This window comes from Rhinatrema bivittatum, chromosome 9 (genome assembly GCF_901001135.1).
Source record: "Rhinatrema bivittatum chromosome 9, aRhiBiv1.1, whole genome shotgun sequence".
NCBI lineage: Eukaryota > Metazoa > Chordata > Amphibia > Gymnophiona > Rhinatrematidae > Rhinatrema > Rhinatrema bivittatum.
The window spans coordinates 194,573,193-194,594,230 of NC_042623.1; the positions used below are offsets into that span (position 1 = coordinate 194,573,193).

The following is a 21,038-nucleotide window of genomic DNA, read 5'->3' on the forward strand; positions in this document are numbered from 1 at the left end:
GGAGCCTGTGAGGGGCAGTACTGAGAACAGGGTCAAACTCTGGGACTGGCGATTGAGTGGAAGGGGTTGAGCCTAGAGGTGGAGGGGAGAGAGATTGGTAGGTGTTGGGGCCTGAGAGGACAAAGTGGCCAGGGGTGAAGGGAGAGAGAGTGAAAGGGACACTGTTACAGTGAATTTCTAGGGAAGTTCTGCTCAAAATATTTAAAATTCTGCATCTTTAATAACTTTTTTCTGTATTAATTTAAAATGTAATTACTTAAAGACTGTCGTGTTATTTTGACCAATATAAAGTTTGCAGAATTTTCAGCTTTTGTGTGCAGAACTTTAAATGTTTTTGCGCAGAATTCCCCCCAGGAGTAAGACATGATAGAAGCCATCAGAGCGATAGCTTGCAAAGATGATGTGCTATTAAGGGAATCTAAACTTACCAGTTGTATCTTGAAGCAGGAGGATACAGGAATGCCAGGTCCCTATCTCGAGCAAGTCTTTGAGGAGACTCTAGAATGGGTAATGACAAACGCAAGTGACATCTTCAGTTCTCACAGGACAAGCAGGATGGTTGTCCTCACAAATGGGTGACATCGAGGATGGAGCCCACCACGGAAAACTTCTGTCAAAGTTTAAACAGAACTTTGACTGGCCCCTACTGGGCATGCCCAGCAAGGCACTGACCCTGCAGCCAGCAGGGGTCTCCCTTCAGTCTTCTTTTTTCCGCGCAGCAGTTGCCACGCGGTGAAAGGAGCTCTCTAACCACGTTCCTGACAGGAATTCGGTATTTTTCTATCCGAAGAAAATTTGCCCCTCAGGGGTCTCCCTTCGACAAATTTTTGTCACTTTCGCGGAAACCGGTAAGTTTTTTCCCTTTTTTAATCGGCGGCCGTCGATTTTGGCCCTTGAGGCCTGTGGGAACTTACTGAGCCCGCGCCTAAATTTGGCCTTAAGCCATGGCGACGGGGTTCCGTCGATGTCCGGATTGTACCCGGACTATGTCCATCACTGACCCCCATAGGGTTTGTGTTTTATGTTTGGGTAGTGAGCATGATGTCCTGACTTGCACCAAATGTGCCTTAATGACACCTAAGGGTCGCAAGGCCAGGATGGAGAAGATGGGGCTCCTCTTCCATGCACCCACCCCAACGCCATCGATAGCATCGACGTCATCGGAACCGGCACCGTCGAAGTTGCACCACCATCGCCAACCCGCCGGTGACCGTCCACCATCGATGACTTCTCGGCCGTCGACTCCTGTCCCCTCCCCGGATGACCGAGGAGATCGGAAGGATAAGCATCGCCATCGACGGCACAAGTCTCGGCCCGTCGAGGATCCGCAACCATCGACCTCTGAACAGGCCGAGCCACCGAAGAAAAAGCCTCGGTCGGACCTGGCACCGTCCACGTCTCGTTCGCAGGCACCGAGGAAACCCTCACCCTCCCGGGGTGCGGGGGCCGTGATCCCACCGGTTACGGTGGTCCCTCCGGCCCTGCCTCAGCCTCCCTCTCCCGTCGAGCCGGGTATGCTTACCCCTGGTCTCCGGGCAGAACTGGACCGGCTGGTCCAGGAGGCCATCGAGAATGCGATGCGAAGATTCCAGCCTCCACCGGCACCGCCTCCGGCACCGATTCCGGCACCGCCTCAGGCACCGACCTCAGCACCGACTCTGCCACCGAGGATGGAACCGACCACCGAGCCTATAGTGGAAGCGTTGGCACCGATACTAAATCGTATGGAGGCACTTATGCGCGCCCTTCCATCGGTGATTTCATTAGCACCGACTACACCATCATCTCCGGAAGGACATTCATCGACAGGAGAACACCGTTCCGGATTCCTCCGGTCCGGTGTCGTTCCATCGGTGCCTTCACATACCTTTCCACCGATTTATCCTTCGGCTCCATCGATTCCAAGATCGGCACCGATTCCATCGGTGGCCCCGAAGCCCTCGATGCCGTTCACTGTTCCGCTTGCAGCACCGGTTCCATCGATGCCTTTGGATCCTCTACCAGGTCCTTCAGGACAGCAAACCTTACATGATCCTTATGATACCTGGGGTGATGATTCATCTTCAGATACAGATTTACCATCCCCACCATCTCCTACAGAGAGTAGAAAACGATCTCCTCCTGAAGATCTCTCCTTTATAAATTTTGTAAAGGAGATGTCAGAAGTTGTGCCTTTTCAGCTGCAATCTGAGACCGATGACAGGCACCAAATGATGGAGCTGCTCCAATTTCTGGATGCCCCCAAGATCATCGCTTCCATCCCCATTCACCAAGTATTTCTGGATCTTTTAAAGAAAAACTGGGAATCACCTTCATCTGTGTCACCAGTCAATAAAAAAGCTGACTCAACCTACCTCGTTCAGTCAGCACCAGGATTTCAGAAGTCTCAACTGGATCATCGCTCTGTTGTAGTTGAGTCTGCGCAAAAGAAAGCCAAGCGTTTAAAGCCACACTCTTCCACTCCCCCTATCAAGGACAACCAATTTCTTGATAGTGTGGGAAGGAAAGTGTATCATGGGGCTATGTTGATATCTCGTATAGCTTCATACCAACTTTATATGACTCAGTACAACAGAGCTATCCTTAAACAAATGCAGGACTACGCTGACACCTTACCGGACCAATACCAGCCACAGCTTCAAGCCCTCCTTCACAAAGGATTTGAAGCTGGGAAGCACGAGATCCGAACGGCCTACGATATCTTCGATGCTTCCACGAAAGTCTCAGCTACTGCCATCTCAGCCAGACGTTGGGCTTGGTTAAAATCATCCAACCTTCGCCCAGAGGTTCAGGATCGTCTAGCCGATTTACCCTGCTTAGGGGATAATCTGTTCGGAGAACAGATTCAACAAATTGTGGCGGAATTGAAGGATCACCACGAGACGTTGAAACAACTTTCGTCTGTTCCATCTGAGGTATCCTCCAAACCACCACCTAAGAAGGACTCCAAAAAGTCATTCTTTCGGCCACGTCGTTATTACCCTCCGTCGACTAGGCCTCGTCCGGCTCGATCCTCCACCAGACCTCAGCCACGCCAACCTCGGAAACAAAGACCTGCTGTAGCCCCACCCCCCGGGCCTGCGGCAGGCCTTTGACTTCCCGACTCGGAGCACATGCCATATCCCACTCCCCCACATCCCTGTAGGGGGTCGTCTGTGCCACTTTCTACAGCATTGGATACGGATTACCTCAGACCAGTGGGTACTGGCGATTATCGCACAGGGTTACCACCTCAATTTCATAACTCTTCCGGCAGACTCCCCGCCGCTTCAAGCGTGGAGTCTACCCAGCCATTTGGCTCAATTACAACAGGAAGTATCTCTTCTTCTGCAATCAAATGCTATAGAACTCGTTCCTCCCTCTCAACGAGGCAAGGGATTCTATTCCAGATACTTCCTAATTCCAAAGAAATCAGGAGGGCTACGTCCAATTTTAGACCTTCGAGCCTCAACAAGTACCTTCAAAAAGAAAATTCAAGATGGTAACCCTGGGCACGTTACTTCCCTCTGCTGTAGAAAGGGGATTGGCTATGCTCCCTCGACCTCAAGGAAGCTTATACCCATATTGCGATAACACAATCCCATCGCAAATATCTGCGGTTTCTCGTAGGCCGCGACCATTATCAATACCGAGTACTGCCTTTCGGTCTGGCATCTGCTCCACGGGTCTTCACCAAATGCCTCGTAGTTGTAGCAGCATTCCTCAGGAAGGAAGGTGTCCACGTATACCCCTATCTGGACGACTGGCTGATCAGGGCCTCCACCCCTCAGATTGCCCGGTCCTCCCTACAATTGACAATCAACACACTCCTTTCCTTAGGGTTTCTTGTCAATTACGAGAAATCTTGCTTCGTCCCATCTCAAACCTTATCTTTCATTGGGGCAGACTTGGACACCTTACAGGCAAAGGCCTACCTTCCGCTACAACGGGTCCAAACTCTCATGTCCCTAGCTCACCAGCTCCAGTCTCAAGACACTGCCACAGCTCGCCAATTCCTAGTTCTCCTAGGACACATGGCATCCTCGGTTCAAGTCACTCCTATGACCAGACTAGCCATGAGGGTAACACAATGGACTCTACGACAACAATGGATTCAAGCTTTTCAGCCTCTGTCCTCCATAATCACAGTCACACAAGCGCTGCGCCTATCCTTAACTTGGTGGACGACTCAGGTCAACCTCCTTCAGGGCTTACCCTTTCTTCCACCGGATCCGCAAGTTATCCTAACCACCGACGCTTCCCACATCGGTTGGGGGGCCCATGTGGACAATTTTCAAACCCAAGGGTTATGGTCCAACGAGGAAGCCGAACACCAGATCAATTTCCTGGAACTTCGAGCAATCCGCTATGCGCTCCGCACTTTCAAAGATCATCTCTTTCATCAGATAATCTTAATCCAGACGGACAACCAAGTGGCCATGTGGTACATAAACAAGCAGGGAGGCACAGGCTCCTTCCTTCTGTGTCAGGAAGCTGCGCAGATCTGGGCGGAAGCCCTCTCCCACTCTATGTACCTCAGGGCCACTTACCTGCCGGGAGTAGACAATGTATTGGCAGACCGGCTGAGCCGTGTCTTCCGACCGCACGAGTGGTCACTCGATCCTCTGGTAGCGACCTCTCTGTTTCACAAGTGGGGTTCTCCCCGCATAGACCTCTTTGCGTCCCCTCAGAACCACAAAGTGGACGATTACTGCTCTCTCATTCGGAGCCAGAACTCTCGGCCGAGGGATGCATTCTCCCTCAAGTGGACAACCGGTCTGCTCTATGCATTCCCTCCACTTCCTCTTGTGTCAAAGACTCTCGTGAAGCTACGCCAGGACGGAGGAACCATGATCCTGATAGCACCTTACTGGCCACGCCAAGTATGGTTTCCAATACTCCAGGATCTCTCCATCCGCAGGCACATTCCTCTGGGAAAGGACCCGCATCTGCTCACTCAAAACGACGGATGCCTCCTCCATCCCAACCTCCAAGCCTTGTCCCTGACGGCATGGATGTTGAAAGGTTAGTCCTTCAGCCTTTCAACCTTTCAGATTCCGTTTTCTCGAGTCCTGATAGCTTCACGAAAGCCTTCCACAAGAAAGTCTTACTCATACAAATGGAAAAGGTACACATCATGGTGCACTTCTCAGTCCCTTGATCCCCTTTCCTGTCCAATTTCCAAATTCTTGGACTATTTATGGCATCTCTCTGAATCAGGTCTTAAAACCTCTTCCATTAGGATGCATGTCAGTGCGGTAGCCGCCTTCCATAAAGGTGTACAGGGTGTCCCTATTTCAGTACAAACCCTAGTAACACGTTTTCTTAAAGGCTTGCTCCATCTGAAGCCACCCTTACGGCCTCCGGCCCCATCTTGGGACCTTAACCTGGTTCTTGGTCGTCTAATGAAACCTCCTTTCGAACCTCTGCACTCCTGTGAGTTAAAGTATCTCACATGGAAAGTGTTATTCCTTTTGGCTATCACTTCAGCTCGCAGGGTTAGTGAATTACAGGCCCTAGTTACCTATCCGCCTTACACTAAACTCCTGCAGGACCGGGCGGTACTCCGCACTCACCCTAAATTTTTACCTAAGGTAGTTTCTGAGTTTCATATCAATCAATCCATCATACTACCTATCTTTTTTCCCAGGCCCCACTCCAACTCTGGAGAACAGACCCTGCATACCCTAGACTGTAAACGAGCTCTAGCCTTTTACCTAGACCGTACAGTTTCTCACAGGAAGAGCACTCAATTATTCGTCTCTTTCCATCCTAACAAGTTAGGACAACCTGTGGGTAAGCAGGCTCTTTCCTCCTGGTTGGCGGACTGCATTTCTTTCTGCTATGAGCAGGCTGGCATTCCTTTCCAAGACCGTGTCAAAGCACACTCTGTGAGGGCCATGGCTACGTCAGTGGCACACCTTCGATCGGTGCCGCTTCCTGACATCTGCAGGGCTGCAACCTGGAGTTCTCTCCATACCTTTGCAGCCCACTATTGTTTGGACAAAGCTGGAAGACAGGACTCCATCTTCGGCCAATCTGTCTTGCGTAACCTTTTTCCAACCTGATGTACCAACACCCTTCCACCTTCCCGGTAGGGGTGCGGATGCCCTTTCCCAAATTCCACCCCACTTGTACTGCCTGTTGCACGTCGTTGGGTGCATTTGGTGCAAGTCAGGACATCCTCAGCTCGGTACTCACCCATTTGTGAGGACAACCATCCTGCTTGTCCTGTGAGAAAGCAAATGTTGCTTACCTGATGTAACAGGTGTTCTCACAGGACAGCAGGATGTTAGTCCTCACGAAACCCGCCCGCCACCCCGCGGTGTTGGTTTCGTTTTGTTTTTACTTTCTAGGCACTGCCTGTAGCTTTGAAAATCAGACTGAAGGGAGACCCCTGCTGGCTGCAGGGTCAGTGCCTTGCTGGGCATGCCCAGTAGGGGCCAGTCAAAGTTCTGTTTAAACTTTGACAGAAGTTTTCCGTGGTGGGCTCCATCCTCGATGTCACCCATTTGTGAGGACTAACATCCTGCTGTCCTGTGAGAACACCTGTTACATCAGGTAAGCAACATTTGCTTTCTCTCAGGGTCCGTCTGGTGTTGAGCTATCTCTGTACTGTGTAGTTCAGTGTAAATATCGGATCACACCCCATCTATTACCAAAGCCAGGGGATCCTGAATTTTTTTTAATTTTAAGGAATCCTTGTGAGGAAATGGGGAAGAGAATGAAGGCTTACTAAAGAAATAGGAGACAATTGTAAAAGCAGAAAAGAACATAGTTCAGGAGATAGAAACATCAGGAGAAGGAAAGGCAAAAATCACCAGTCAGGCAGGAAGGGCAATTAAGTGAAGCCTCAAGCAGGAGTTGTATTGACAAATCAGTACAGGCCAGAGGATAAAGCTTCCTTTAACTATTTAGTAAAATGTTTAGATGGTGAAATTTTTGTTTCAGCGGCTCCCTAGGGGTCAGCGTTTTGTTGGGTTGGGTTTAGTTGCATTGTTTCATTGTCTGGTCGCTTTTGGATTGTGTACTTGTATTATGTGGGGGAAAAGGGTTATAACATGTTAAAAACCTTTTGTATGATTATGTAATCCGTTCGACTCTGCGTTATAAAGGGGGGGAATTTAAAAATAAATTGAGAGATATACAAATGAAAAGAGGAAAACCGAAAACCTTCAAATATCTGGCAAACTTCAATAAAGGCCAAGGGGGAAGGACTAGTAAGAATTAAAGGGCAGGCTAGGGTTTATGGCAGATCATGTAAAGAAGTACTTTTGCTAATTCACGCTAGAGGGAGGGTAAGACCACAGAGATAAAAGGGTCTGTGGGGTGCCGGGGTGGAAGGGAATTAGAACCAAGAGCTAAGAGAAACAGATAAGTATGAGAGAAAAGATGGGGGGAAGCTTGCTGGGCAGACTGGATGGGCCATTTGGTCTTCTTCTGCCGTCATTTCTATGTTTCTATGTTTCTATGATTGTGCTGGCACAATTAAATGTAAACAAGGCTATGGGGCGACTTAACAGAGCTAAAAGATGTCCTGTAAGAAGTTCCAAGGGAATGAAGAGCAGATGTACTGCTCCTTAAGGGTGGAGACCAGGTTGAATGCTATTAAGAATTTAGACAATTTAAAAAAAAAAAACCAAAACAAAAAAAAAAAACCAGGTCCACTACTTATGAAAGACAATAGCAATAAAGCTGTAAAATAAGTTTTTCTATTTTCACTGTTTAGCCTTATAAAACCCAGTGGGCCAGACATACCAAGCAATTTTCTCATTGACATAAAATGGGGGGGAATATCCTTTTTGTACATCTGGCCCAGTAAGACATTTTGTTTTAGTGATTAATGTGTTTCTTTTCTATATGTACAATTCAAAGGAAATATGAGCAAGAGGTTTTTGTTTTTTTTGTTTGTTTTAACAGCTTCCTTGCTTAAAACACTCAAAGTGGTTTACAGTAGTACAGCATAAAATATGCTTCATAATACCAGAGTGAAAAGCAAAAATGAAACAAAATAGCATTTTATTGACTGCTATATGGGCTGTAAAACTGACCTTACAACTCATAGCTAAAGGAAAGATGTCTAACTGGGAAAAAAAAACATTTTAACCCATAATTCCTTCCTTTAAATACCTGAAAAGATAAAATATTTTATCTTAAAAGAAAAGAAGCTGCTCTCATACGCTGGTTAACATTCATTCTTGCATAAGAGACTAAAAATCAGAAATTGTGAGAACAGTGAAATGTTCAGAGGTGGTGAGTAGGGATTATCAGTCATTGAGTAAAGTTAGGAGGGTCTAGAGGGAATGTCCCAGAAGTTGTCATCTACTGCCAAAAGCAGGTTTCCTTAGACATGTTAAATTCTGTTTGTGTTTTATTGTAGCCCTCATAGCAGGTTTTCTTCTACATCATTTTATCCTTGATTTCCCGTCTAATGTTTTACCTCCCCCCCTCCCCCCTTATCTTCTGAGTAAGTTGGTTTTTCAGACCAGGGAGGATAACTTTAAACAACTGTGTGCAGTGGCATATGTGTGTTTATAGTTTTTCCATAGTGTTTTTTTTATAATGTGTGTATATTGCATGTTGGGGTCCTTTCAAAAAGGTTTGGCCCCGTGAAGCCATTACTGTACTGTGAATGTACAGTACATTACAAAATATGCTGAAATGCTAAACATAGGTCAAAGGTCAAAAATAGCTTCATTTTAAGTTCCATTTCTCACTCTGGACTCAATGTACCAGAAATCACATGATTTTACAAGAAGCCTGGCTTCATTAAAATAAACACGAGAGAGAATTATAATGCTATCCTATCAAGAGGATGTTATGTTAATGTCAGCCAATCAGGAAAATGTTATGAAAACAAAAATAATCATTGGTTTAGAAATTAGAGATGTGAACCCTTTATAATGCTGGTATCAATGATTCACTTCTGAACACTGATCCCGTCTACTGTATGGTAACCTCCTGTTCTCTCCCTAAGATATGTCTTGTATTTGTTTATAATAAAAGTATTGTTTTTCTGAAGCTGCTCTAAGTGTTCATAGAACTTCAACACACACGCGCATATTATAAAATACGTGTATGTTCATCTGACTCGTATTTTAGTGCATTGAACGCATCTACTTTTATTTACCTAATTAAAAATGTATACATGCATATATTCTACGCATGGAAGTAAACTAGGACTTTACGCAATTACACAAATCGGCCAATTTTAAAGCATGCGTAACGTCAAGAAAATTAACCGGTTCACTGGCCACCGGTTTGCCCAGTTTTTCTCCAGGTCAAGACCTTCCTGGTTCTTCAGCCTGAATTCCCCCCAGTCTATCCAGACCTTCCACCCAGGCAGTACCTCGCAATAAACGCATTTAATATCGCTTATGCCAGACAATTAGCAGGCCTAAAATTATTCAAAGAAGTTGGAAAATGTACATGCTTGTCTTTTAAAGTAACCCACATGTGTAAATGTCACCTTTGCCCTGGAACACCTATAGATCATACCTTGTTTTACATATATGCATGTGTGCATGAAAGTGAAAATACATGTATTTTTGACATTTATAAAATACATAGTATGCGAGTAGAGGCTACTTAGATACGTATGTGCTAATCTTTATGCACGTAATGTTTTGAAAATTCACCTTTTTTTTTTTAATTTATAGTTTATTAAATTTTCTTCAACATTTTACAATGCAAAAAAGAAAATATTGATTCAAATCATCAATACTTTAAACGAAAATACTTTACACCCTATATATCATGTGAATACATTAACCAGCCCGCTTAATGGGGAACATAAACAAGAAAATACAAAGGAAAATATTTCATAACAACATGAATTGCTAGGAGAAAGGCCTATTGTTATACCATTTATCCCCATTATTAGGAGGGGGGTCTACCATATCTATCCACCCTTATCTACAAGAAAAGATTCCAAATGAGGTGGTTCCAGAAACACAAATTTGATTTTTTGAAAAGTGATTAAACACTTACACGGGAATTTGAGATAAAAGGTAGCCCCTAGGAATAACACTCTCTGTTTCAAATTCAAAAACTGTTTCCGCCTCAGTTGAGTGTCTTTGGAAACATCCGGAAATACTTGAATTTTCTGACCACAAAACAAAATTTCTTTATTTCTAAAATATTTCTGGAGGACAAAATTTTTCTCGTTTTCCAGACAACACCACTAACAAGGTAGCTCTTGTTTGGATATCATCCATTGATGATTCAAGGAAAGCTGTTAGATTAGGACTAGCTGGCAATAAAATATCGATCCCCCCTTCAGGGGTCGATACATCCTTTTTTTTTATAGGTAAATAATACATCTTTGAAATAATTAATTCCTTTGTTATACCCAGAATTTCCCTAACATACTTATTAAAAAGTTCTTGAGCAGATAATAATCTAATGCATGGGAAATTCAAAAGCCTTAGATTTTTCCTCCTAAGGATATTTTCATAGCCCTCTAACTTCTTATAGATAATTAAAGAGTCCTTTATAGATGCAGCACTGGTAGCTTGTAATGTTGCAACCTGTGAGATACTTGACTCGGTCACAGTCTCCAAATGAGCAATTCTTTTATTGTGATCCTCCAAGCTTTTCTTAGTTTCCACTGCCAAATTGGTGGACTGAATCATGGAAAGGGATAGCGTCCTTTCCATTTTGGTGACCACCCTCCTGACATCTACCAGGGTGATGTTATCTGGAGGGACTACTTCATCATTTAATTCAGACAAAGGCAACAAATTTCCCAACTCATTATTAATAGAAGTCCCATCCTGTGACCCTAGTGTTCGAACTCTGGATTCGGGCGATGTTAATGCCACTGTCGGGGTCAGGATCTCTACTGGCCCCACTATTTCCAGAGGATACATTGGGGAACTGGTCAATGGCAGGACTATCGGAGGCCCCCGAGGAGAAGGAGATATCCGGAATGACCTCTCTGATGTTCTGACTTACCCTCCTGATGAGGTGTTGATCCATCGGACCTGTGACCTCTCTTCTAGTTGGTGTGGAGATCGCCATCCTAGCCTTCCTCTTCTTTCCCATCCAAATTTTTCCACTCTATCCAAGAGCAAGTTAAAAACACACTTAAGGAAAAACTCCCCCAGGGGCGCGCGGCTTTGGTGCGCCGGCGGCTGCGCGCTGCTGTCCTCCGGTTTAAATAGAGGGCAGCAGCGCCTTGACATCACAGGTAGGCGGGGGCTGGTCTCCGTTCCTCCGTCGCGGCGTCCCTCTCTGCCGTGCGGCTCCTACCACGCTGTAGTTCTTGCAGCGCGTCTCTCCTCCAATACAGCTCCCCGAATATTCACCTTTTTAATGTATCTGATGAGTTGAATAGTGGAATATAGTAACATAGTAATGACAGCAGATAAAGATAAGATGGTCCTTCCAGTCTGCCCAGCAATTTACTTATGGTAGTAACTTCCACTCCATGCAGGGTTGCCCCCATGCGTTATGCAGGTTAACTCCTAGATTTCCTTGGCCTGACAGGACATTAACAAATGCCTAACCCAAACATTAAAATTTTGCAATGCTAATGGCAAGAAGTGTTAAAAAAAAAAAAAAAAGAGCACTTTAAGGATTAATGATTGTACAGTATTTTCTGGGGCTCTTAGCTCTCTTGATCACATCTGCTTATTTAAAGTAATAATGTACTTTTTATTTTTAATTAGGTATGTGCCTCCAGAACAAGCAAAAGTTGTGGCATCAGTCCATGCATCTATTTCAGGGTCCTCTGCTAGTAGTACAAGCAGCACGCCTGAGGTGAAACCACTTAAGACTCTCCTGGGAGAATCTGCACCAGCATTGCACTTAAACAAGGGTACACCCAGCCAAGTAAGTACTGAACAGTGTGTGTGTGTGAGAATTATGCTTTAAAGAACAGTTATCACTGATCCTACTTTTTCAATATATTCTGTGAACAAAAAAAAAAGTGAAACTCTGACAACTTATTTCACCAGGGGAGCTAGAGAACTGCAGATATTCTGATGTTAGTGTGTTGGTATTGATATTGTAGTTTGGCACTATGAATCATTTTGTCAGTAGCACAGGCCCCCAGTTTTATTTTTAATTAAAAAAAAAAAAAGAAATCAAAACTCTGCTCAGGCCACTTTTCTGATGTTAAAGTGTGTATAGTTCTACAAATCATGTCTTTGTGGTGACAACATTTTTTTTACTATGATGCCTCTTGTACTGAAACAATATTACCAATATAGCTAGAGCTTCAGTTTATATATATTATTTTTTTAAACTTCTAAAACATGTGCAAAACTTAAAAAGGTAAGATTTATCAGCATTGAGATTTTTATGCCATAATACTCAAGTCCATCTTTTTACTTCATTAACTAAATAGGATTCAGAAATATTTCATCACATCCCATAATTTATTTAAAATATTTGTACTCGTACAATCCAAACTTCTTGTCAATTCCCAACACATACATACATTAAATCAAATAAAATCACCTCAAAACATAACATAAAAAATATTTCAGACTATATACATTTAAGACACTTTCTAAAATATCACACCACAAATCAGAAATAAGTTATGTTATAATTCTACCCATATAGGTAAGTAAAACCATAATCACATAATTAATGCTTTGATCATGGCATCAACTTAGGAAAACTCCCATGAAAATAAAATATTAGCCTAAAGGAGCAATTAAAGCCTGAACCACTGTCCAAAGGCCTCCTCATATTCAGAAAAAGTTTTAAATTTCAGAACAAACGCTTTCAGAAAGAACTCTTAATATTCTAAACATGTGGCCATAATGTTGGTGAAGTATTAAAAATGACCCCTAAATTATGGCACATATTTACAATATGATGCCAAGAAGAGTACTGGGTAAAGGGTCTCACATATTTGCAATAGGAATCTGAATATCTTGGAGCATCCGGCACAGATACCCTACATAACATAATTTTGGTCTCTTTCAAATCCAGATTAGATTGTGACACATCCAATCAGTAATGGTCAACAGATAAATTTTATTCAGAGCATTCTCAGTTGCAGTATCTACCGAAAAATAATTGTATATCATCCACGTATCTTTTATATTCAACATTCAAACTACTTTGAAGCGTACCAAGTAGAGAAATATGTTACACAATATTGCAGACAATGCTGATCCTTGAAGTACCCCATACTGCATTTTTCTTGGAGTAGATTTACATGTTGAACAAGCTCTTGTCAAAAAAAAAAAGACAATCAAACACCTTAGATATAATACTCCGTGTCGATAAATAATCCAGTAGGACCCTATGACTCAGTTTCAAAGGCTGACAAAATACCCAGTAAGACTAGAACATTTTTTTCCCCCTGCATCAGTCCCTAAATGGATTGTTTTCTGCAGATAAGCAGGATGGACTAGCCATGTATTCTGGGGATCATCGTGAAGCTCTGTGTTGCCTGCCTGTGTATATAATCACGCAGTCTCCCAGTCTGCTTCAGTCTTGTCTTTCCAAGCTGCATGGAGCACACGGAGTCTCCTCTTTCTTCAAACTTTGTGCTTAAGGTTTGAATTGCAAGGGAAGAAGATTTGTCAAGCCCCAATCTGCTCCGACAGAACAGAGTCCTTGTAGCTCTGTTGCTGTTAGGGACATGAGTCTGAGTTCTGCTTCTGGGCAGAAGGTGGCCCCCCTGGGGTGCTTAGCTTCCTGTCCAGAGACTGCCTCCTTGGGACATGGAGGGGGTGAAGAAGAAGGGAAAGCCTGGTACCACGTCCCAATGCAGTTCGGCTCCAGCGTTGGAGAAGTGGAAAAGGAGGCTGAAACAGGATTAGTGAAGCTCTCCACCCTCCCTCCTGACCCTGCATTCGGCAGGGGGTAGGACTACAGCCTTGGGTTGGCCCGGAATCCACCCTGGGAATTGGAGGTTCCACTGAGTCCAAAGCCTCGTCTAAGCTCTGCACCGGCAGCATTGGAGGGAAGCAGTGCGGCAGTGACTTCTGGCCAGCCCTGGGTTTCCTCCGGGGCCTAGATGTAGGGCTGGGAGAGGAGGAGTCTGCAAGAGCCCCAGCTCAGCAGAGCTAGAATCGGGTGCGGACTTGTGTCCTTACCTGCTGCAGACCTCTGTGGAGGGGAAGCAGCTGAATGACCACCAGGCAAAACAGCCACCCTCCGGGCCCCTGATCGGACTACCTGAGAGCAGGGACTGGGGAGCTTTCTAGCAACATACGATGACTTCGCCCGAGTGACTGGTGCGTCGCATATCGATGCAGATGCCATGGAAACAGGCCAGTGCATTAAAAGGCGATGCATTGAAGCGGTCGCGCCAAGGCCAGCACATTGAAGCGGAAGTGTCGAGGCCGGAGCACCAAAGCCGGCACACCAATGGGGAAGCTCATCAATGCTGACGCATCGAGCTCCCTGTAAAGTATGGGAATACCAGCTCTGCTGGTGTCAGTGGCTGATTGTAGTGCTGTTCCCTCGAGGAGAACAACATGGGAACAAGGATCTGTCAAACTGCCAGGAAGGTTAAGCGCAAGTGGCAATATCTGTCTTGCCCAAGCCCTGGTATTCTGCAGGCGGTCATGTCCCATGATGGAATGGATTGAAATGACTGAGTGGTGCCGGCGTGTTGCGAAGACAATGCTCCCCGCCAATGCCTATGCACGTGGCTGGTGCAGGGACTCCCAGCCACCCTAGAGGCACAGTCCCATCAGACGCTTCCAGGCAAGCAGCCAGCTTCTAGAGGGCGTTGCCTTAAGAGAGCTGACCAGGATGCAGTGCCAGTTCTGGGCATAGCCCTGGGGCAAGAGGGCATGAGGGGGCACCCAGTATGAGTGGGAGCTCTAGCTCTACCTCCCAAAGACTCCAAACAGAAGTGCCTGACTCTACCGAAGCGACATTTCTCTCTTTCAGGCAGCTGTGGACTATTCAGCCGCTGCAAGAGAAGGCAGGAGACTCTACACAACGTATATTCTAGATGGGAGTGTTGAACGTATGCACTGCTTGTATTAGTGCCTCAAGCCCTCAAAGCCATGCCATTGCTGCCACCCGGATAATAACTCTTCCCCCAAAGCAGCAGCATGCTATGGGGAAAAGCCTGTGCCATTTCAAGAGACGCGGGACGTCAGCCAGAATCACCAGGAGCCCTGAGAAGTATAAAACTTCAAACTGGAAAGTTGAGCTTTAGACTTTCTGCTGTTTATGAAGGTGACTTTTTGTTGTCTACATCTGTAGAGTTTGAATGTGAACATGTATACTGTTCTGTACATCAAAATTTCCTGAAACTTGTGGTTCAAAATGCATTCAGCATGCCTTCCTTTCTCTTTTGCATTTTTTGTTCAAAGGGTCTTACCAAGGATCTTGGTGCCATTGGTGGTTGTCCGTCAGAATATGAAGATTTACTATTGGATAGTTGTTTCAGGAAGCGACTTGTGTGTATCAAACAGGCTAACTTGAAATCATGGAAGTAGGTCAGGCCCACAGTTGGGTCCTGCGTTTGAAGTATTCATGATTAGTGATACCTGAAACCCATAGGTTGCATTGCACTCAGTCTGCACCAAGGGCTATGCATATGTTGTGATAACATGAGTCCAATTCTCCTCCCCAGTCAAGACTCAAAAACCTTTTCTCCTGTTAATTCTGTCAGGCTGATCTGGGCATCTTACCTTGCTTTGCTTTTGGTTTCCGTTGCGGTGAAGACTACATTTGCCTTGCTTCCTAATGCAATTTCAAACATAAAATATCCGGTAAAACATGAGGTAAAGACTTTCTCTGAAGATAAGCAGGATGGCAGTCCTCCTACATGGGTGGCCTTAGGGCATATGGTGCCCTGGGCAAAAAGTGGCCCCCAGTTCCCTTAGGCTGTGACGGGATGGGATCTGCCACGACAGTGCTGGGCCTCTTCCTCTATCCAGGTGTGTCTTTGGCAGTGGCAGGTTAGGATCCACTGTAGCCACATTGGGCTTCGCCAGTTTGCCCATCCTAAAAAAAAACCCCCAGCCCTGGGTGACATCGGGTAGAGTTCAGCATGGAAGTTTGACTAGACCTCCACACTGGGCCCCATCAGTCTCATCTTTTCCATGGAACCCACTGGTTGTAAACTTTCTTCTGCTGTTAGGTAACTTTAGCTTCCCTGAAGTGCAGGTTTATCTGTAGTGGAGCTCCACAGTCTTCTCACCCGTTTAGGTAGGTTTGCAGTGGGTTTGTGTTTTGTCTTTTGTGTGGGGTTTTTTTTTTCAGTTGCTTTGTACTGATACTGGTTCATTGAGATGGCATCAGTTGTAGTTTTTCCCAAACCTTGACCCATTTGATTTCGCTGTTTGTTTATTTTTTTTAATTTATTTTAAAACATTTGTTACCTGTCCTTCTCAGTGTTGGCATTGTGGATCTCCCGATGATGCTCTTTGGCTTTCACTCTGTATACAACATTGGTCCTTGTCGATGTGCAGCACTAGGAGCAGGGACGTTCTGGTGGCCGCCATGAATCCTTTGAAGTGTTCCCATGGGGAAGAAAGCTAATCCCTCCATGCATTCCTGAGAAATCACAGTCTGAGTCTAGCTAGATGTCAGCCACGCTATCGCTCTGGTATTTCAAGAAGATTTGGTCTCTCTTGCTTCCAAGCCATATGGGCATCCTTAGTTTCGGAGGAGGAACAGGATAAGAAGAGACAATTCAAGGTCTCTTGGACCTCTTGGTGTTTCTGCAGATGGAAATCTAAGCCCTTCCTGGAATTCTTGCAAGCAATCAGCAGAAGAGCGCTGATGCTGGTGGTACCTAGAAGGAAACCTGTCAGGAGCCACTACACTGATGGTAATTTCCAGCCCATTGGGGGGAGGAAGCTTCACTGAGGTGCAGGAGTTCATCCGGGTTTTATGCTGAACTAACAAGTGCTACCCTCTGATTCCTTGTCTACTAACTGAGTGTTGTCCAGGTCCATGTCCCGACATACCAGTTGAGGTTGGACTTGGATTCCTCCTGAAGATATGATATTGGATCTGTGGACTTCTCAATCAGGAGATGAGCCAAAACCTGGGGCAGAGTTTTGACTGGATCGGGGGAAGCATAGGACGGATCCCAAGATTTATGCCAGAGGACCTTTGTGTTGGAGGGAGGTTGAGGTTTAATTAAAATAATTGACCCAGGAAAACCTCAGACACTTGGGTCCTCAGCGTAATTTGAAAAGGATATAGCTTGCACTTCAAATTGCCCACCAAAACCCGCTTTATCAGGGTGTCAGCATCAGGAGCTGCTGCAAAAGGAGCTCTCCTCCCTCTTACAAGACAGCGCAATCATGCCCATTTCACCAGAGGAAAGAGGTCAGGGATTTTACTCAAAGAAAATGCCAAAGAAGACTTGGGGGACCTACCCTGTTCTAGACCCAAGAGCTTTGAGCAAGTAGCTGACGACAGAAAAGTTTGATAGGGAGTTGGGGATGCCCACGTAAACTTTCTTAAACAAAGGGGACTAGCTGTATACTCTTATCTGAAGGATGATTATTCACATAAGGCCAATACAGTAAAGATCGCGGGAGAACATGTTACATTTTTTTTTACACATCTTTGGTTCCTCCAACTTAATATCGTTAAGATATTAAGTTGGAGGATGTACAGAAGCAGTATTTTTTGCTTTTCTTTACACTTTTCCGGCTTGGCCGCACATTTTACTTACTGAATGCATCAACATGCATTTGCATGTGATGAGCACTATTAGTTTTCAGGGGGTTTAGCCGTGCATTTTCGAGACACTAAACCCCTTACAGTATTAGGGGTAATAGACACCCCTCAAACATGGCCAAATGCATGAACAGTGCGCATGGCCAAGCTCACATTACAGAATCGGCCGGTTAGAGATTTCTAGGTCACAGGAAGTATCTTTCATATTAAGGAAACCCCACTTTCAATATTGCATATTGTCTTTTGGCCTGGTGTCAGCACCATGTATATTCAAAAAACGTTTTGTGGTGGCGGCGGCACATTTACGCCAGTTGGGGGTTCATGTGTTTCTCTAACTGGATGATTGGCTTGTCAAGAGCATGTCCCAGGGTTGTGTAACAGAATTAGTAAGCAAAGCCATCTGGGTGTTAGTTGCTAGGGTTTGTCATAAACTATTCTAAGTCATAAATAAATAAATAAATAAGTCATACCTGAGCCTGTCGTTTCAATTAGAATTTATAGGAGTATTGCTAGAAGCAATTCTGGCAAGAGTAAGGTTGCCAACTGGGTCTAGATTTTCAGGACCAGTTGATTGTCTTGGTTTTACATTTTTTCTTTTAAATAGGCACACATCCATTCTTTTCTTTTTGACAGACACACTTAAAAAGAAAAGTAGGTAATTCTGTGTGCCTGATTTAAACAAAAAAAAAAAGTTATTCTAATGGTGTGTACCTTATAGAATTGCCTCTCTTTTTTTGCTTTTTATTAGGCACTTGAATTACCTATCTCCTTTTCTTTTTAGGTTTCTGTTGAAAAGAAAAGAAAGGTAGGTAATTTTAAAGTATCTTTTCTTCCCTTCCACCTGCCTCCAGCAGAAACTTGGATTTATAGATTCCTCCCATTTACGAGGACAAAAGATTTTCCCACCAAAATTCAATCGGGGATTTATTTAAAACAAGGGAGTGACCCAGCCCTTCTTAATAGATTGTCTTCTTGCAGGCCTTTGCCAAATTAGCATTAAATAAACCACAGGTTTAAAGAGCTTTAGTTTGCCTCTCCCTTAGCATCCTAAGATGCAGATAGTCTAGAAATGAGATGGGGGCCTTCCAGTCTTTTGCATTGAATGCCACATGTATGAATATCTACCAGTTGACGAGGGGTTGTATGTGTGTGCCCGGTGCACATAGCTTCTGGCTCTCAATGAGTCCTACCTCTGGAGTCTAGTGGCAGACTTTCAGGAGCAGAGAGGTATCTAGAGGAGATCTTCAGGGTCATCATAGCCAAGCCCCAACTCCAGTCTGGCAGCCCTTGTGCTGTCTTGGAAGAGCAAGGTCACCTGGCCGGAGAGCATCAACTTGGTGTGTAGCAGAAAGTGATCCTGTAGCTAGGACCTCATCTCCAGATAATGCATTATCCTCTCGCACAGAAGATGGGTCTCCAAAAGCTTGTACCCAGGATGGGAAGGTTAGGTTGGCCATCATAATTGGTGATTCAGTCATTAGGAACATAGGTGGGTGTGAGGATCACTTGATTACTTGACTGCCTGATGCGAATGTGGCGGACCTCACGCATCACCTAGATAGGATTTTAGACAATGTTAGGGAGGGGCAAGTAAAGGCACACTCAGTAAGAGCAATGTCAACTTCAGTAGCACACTATCGTTAAGAACATAAGAACATAAGAAAATGCCATACTGGGTCAGACCAAGGGTCCATCAAGCCCAGCATCCTGTTTCCAACAGTGGCCAATCCAGGCCATAAGAACCTGGCAAGTACCCAAAAACTAAGTCCATTCCATGTAACCATTGCTAATGGCACTGGCTATTCTCTAAGTGAACTTAATAGCAGGTAATGGACTTCTCCTCCAAGAACTTATCCAATCCTTTTTTAAACACAGCTATACTAACTGCACTAACCATATTCGCTGGCAACAAATTCCAGAGTTTAATTGTGCGTTGAGTAAAAAAGAACTTTCTCCGATTAGTTTTAAATGTGCCCCATGCTAACTTCATGGAGTGCCCCCTAGTCTTTCTACTATCCAAAAGAGTAAATAACCGATTCACATCTACCCGTTCTAGACCTCTCATGATTTTAAACACCTCTATCATATCCCCCCTCAGTCGTCTCTTCTCCAAGCTGAAAAGTCCTAACCTTTTTAGTCTTTCTTCATTAGGGGAGTTGTTCCATTCCCCTTATCATTTTGGTAGCCCTTCTCTGTACCTTCTCCATCGCAATTATATTTTTTTTGAGATGCGGCGACCAGAATTGTACCCAGTATTCAAGGTGCGGTCTCACCATGGAGCGATACAGAGGCATTATGACATTTTCCGTTTTATTCACCATTCCTTTTCTAATAATTCCCAACATTGTTTGCTTTTTTGACTGCCGCAGCACACTGCACCGACGATTTCAGTGTGTTATCCACTATGACACCTAGATCTCTTTCTTGGGTTGTAGCACCTAATATGGAACCCAACATTGTGTAATTATAGCACGGGTTATTTTTCCCTATATGCATCACCTTGCACTTATCCACATTAAATTTCATCTGCCATTTGGATGCCCAATTTTCCAGTCTCACAAGGTCTTCCTGCAATTTATCACAATCTGCTTGTGATTTAACTACTCTGAACAATTTTGTCATCTGCAAATTTGATTATCTCACTCGTATTTCTTTCCAAATCATTTATAAATATATTGAACAGTAAGGGTCCCAATACAGATCCCTGAGGCACTCCACTGTCCACTCCCTTCCACTGAGAAAATTGCCCATTTAATCCTACTCTCTGTTTCCTGTCTTTTAGCCAGTTTGCAATCCACGAAAGGACATTGCCACCTATCCCATGACTTTTTACTTTTCCTAGAAGCCTCTCATGAGGAACTTTGTGAAACGCCTTCTGAAAATCCAAGTATACTATATCTACCGGTTCACCCTTAGCCACATGTTTATTAACTCCTTCAAAAAAGTGAAGCAGATTTGTGAGGCAAGACTTGCCCTGGGTAAAGCTGTCGTGGTACATATAGATACCAGTGACATAGGAAGGTATGGGATGGATGTTCTGGAAGTCAAATTTAGAAAGTTGAAATCTAGACCCTCCAGGATAGCATTTTTGAAATGCTCCCTTTTCCATGCACGGCACCACAGAGGCAGGTAGGCAGAGCGTGGAGCCTCAGTGCAGGGATGAGGCAATGGTGCAAGGAAGAGGGCTTTGTAGTAACTGGGCTACAATTTGGGGGAGCCTATTCTGAAAGTATGAGCTTCACCTTAACTGGAATGGAACCAGGCTGCTGGCACTAACCTTTTAAACAGGAGAGAGAACAGCTTTTAAACTAGAACATACAGGAAAGCAGGCAGTCACTCAGCAGCGCATGGTTTCGAGGGAGGTATTTTCAAAGGATACTAAAATAACAGGGAGTTAGGGCTTCTCAATAGAGAGGTTCCAATAAAAACAT

General features: G+C 44.6%; 1 protein-coding gene across 12 annotated transcripts in view; it reads left to right on the top strand.

Moving 5' to 3' along the window:
- AGFG1 (ArfGAP with FG repeats 1) overlaps positions 1 to 21,038 on the top strand; it is a 227,273-nt gene that overhangs the window by 91,980 nt on the left and 114,255 nt on the right. For 10 of the 12 annotated variants that reach the window (XM_029615205.1, XM_029615206.1, XM_029615203.1 and 7 more), the window contains 2 exons: positions 11,652 to 11,814; positions 18,389 to 18,412. In XM_029615205.1, coding sequence (XP_029471065.1) covers positions 11,652 to 11,814; positions 18,389 to 18,412 — 187 coding nt within the window. The remainder of the gene's footprint in view (positions 1 to 11,651; positions 11,815 to 18,388; positions 18,413 to 21,038) is intronic. The other 2 variants (XM_029615208.1, XM_029615201.1) reach the window with 1 other exon arrangement.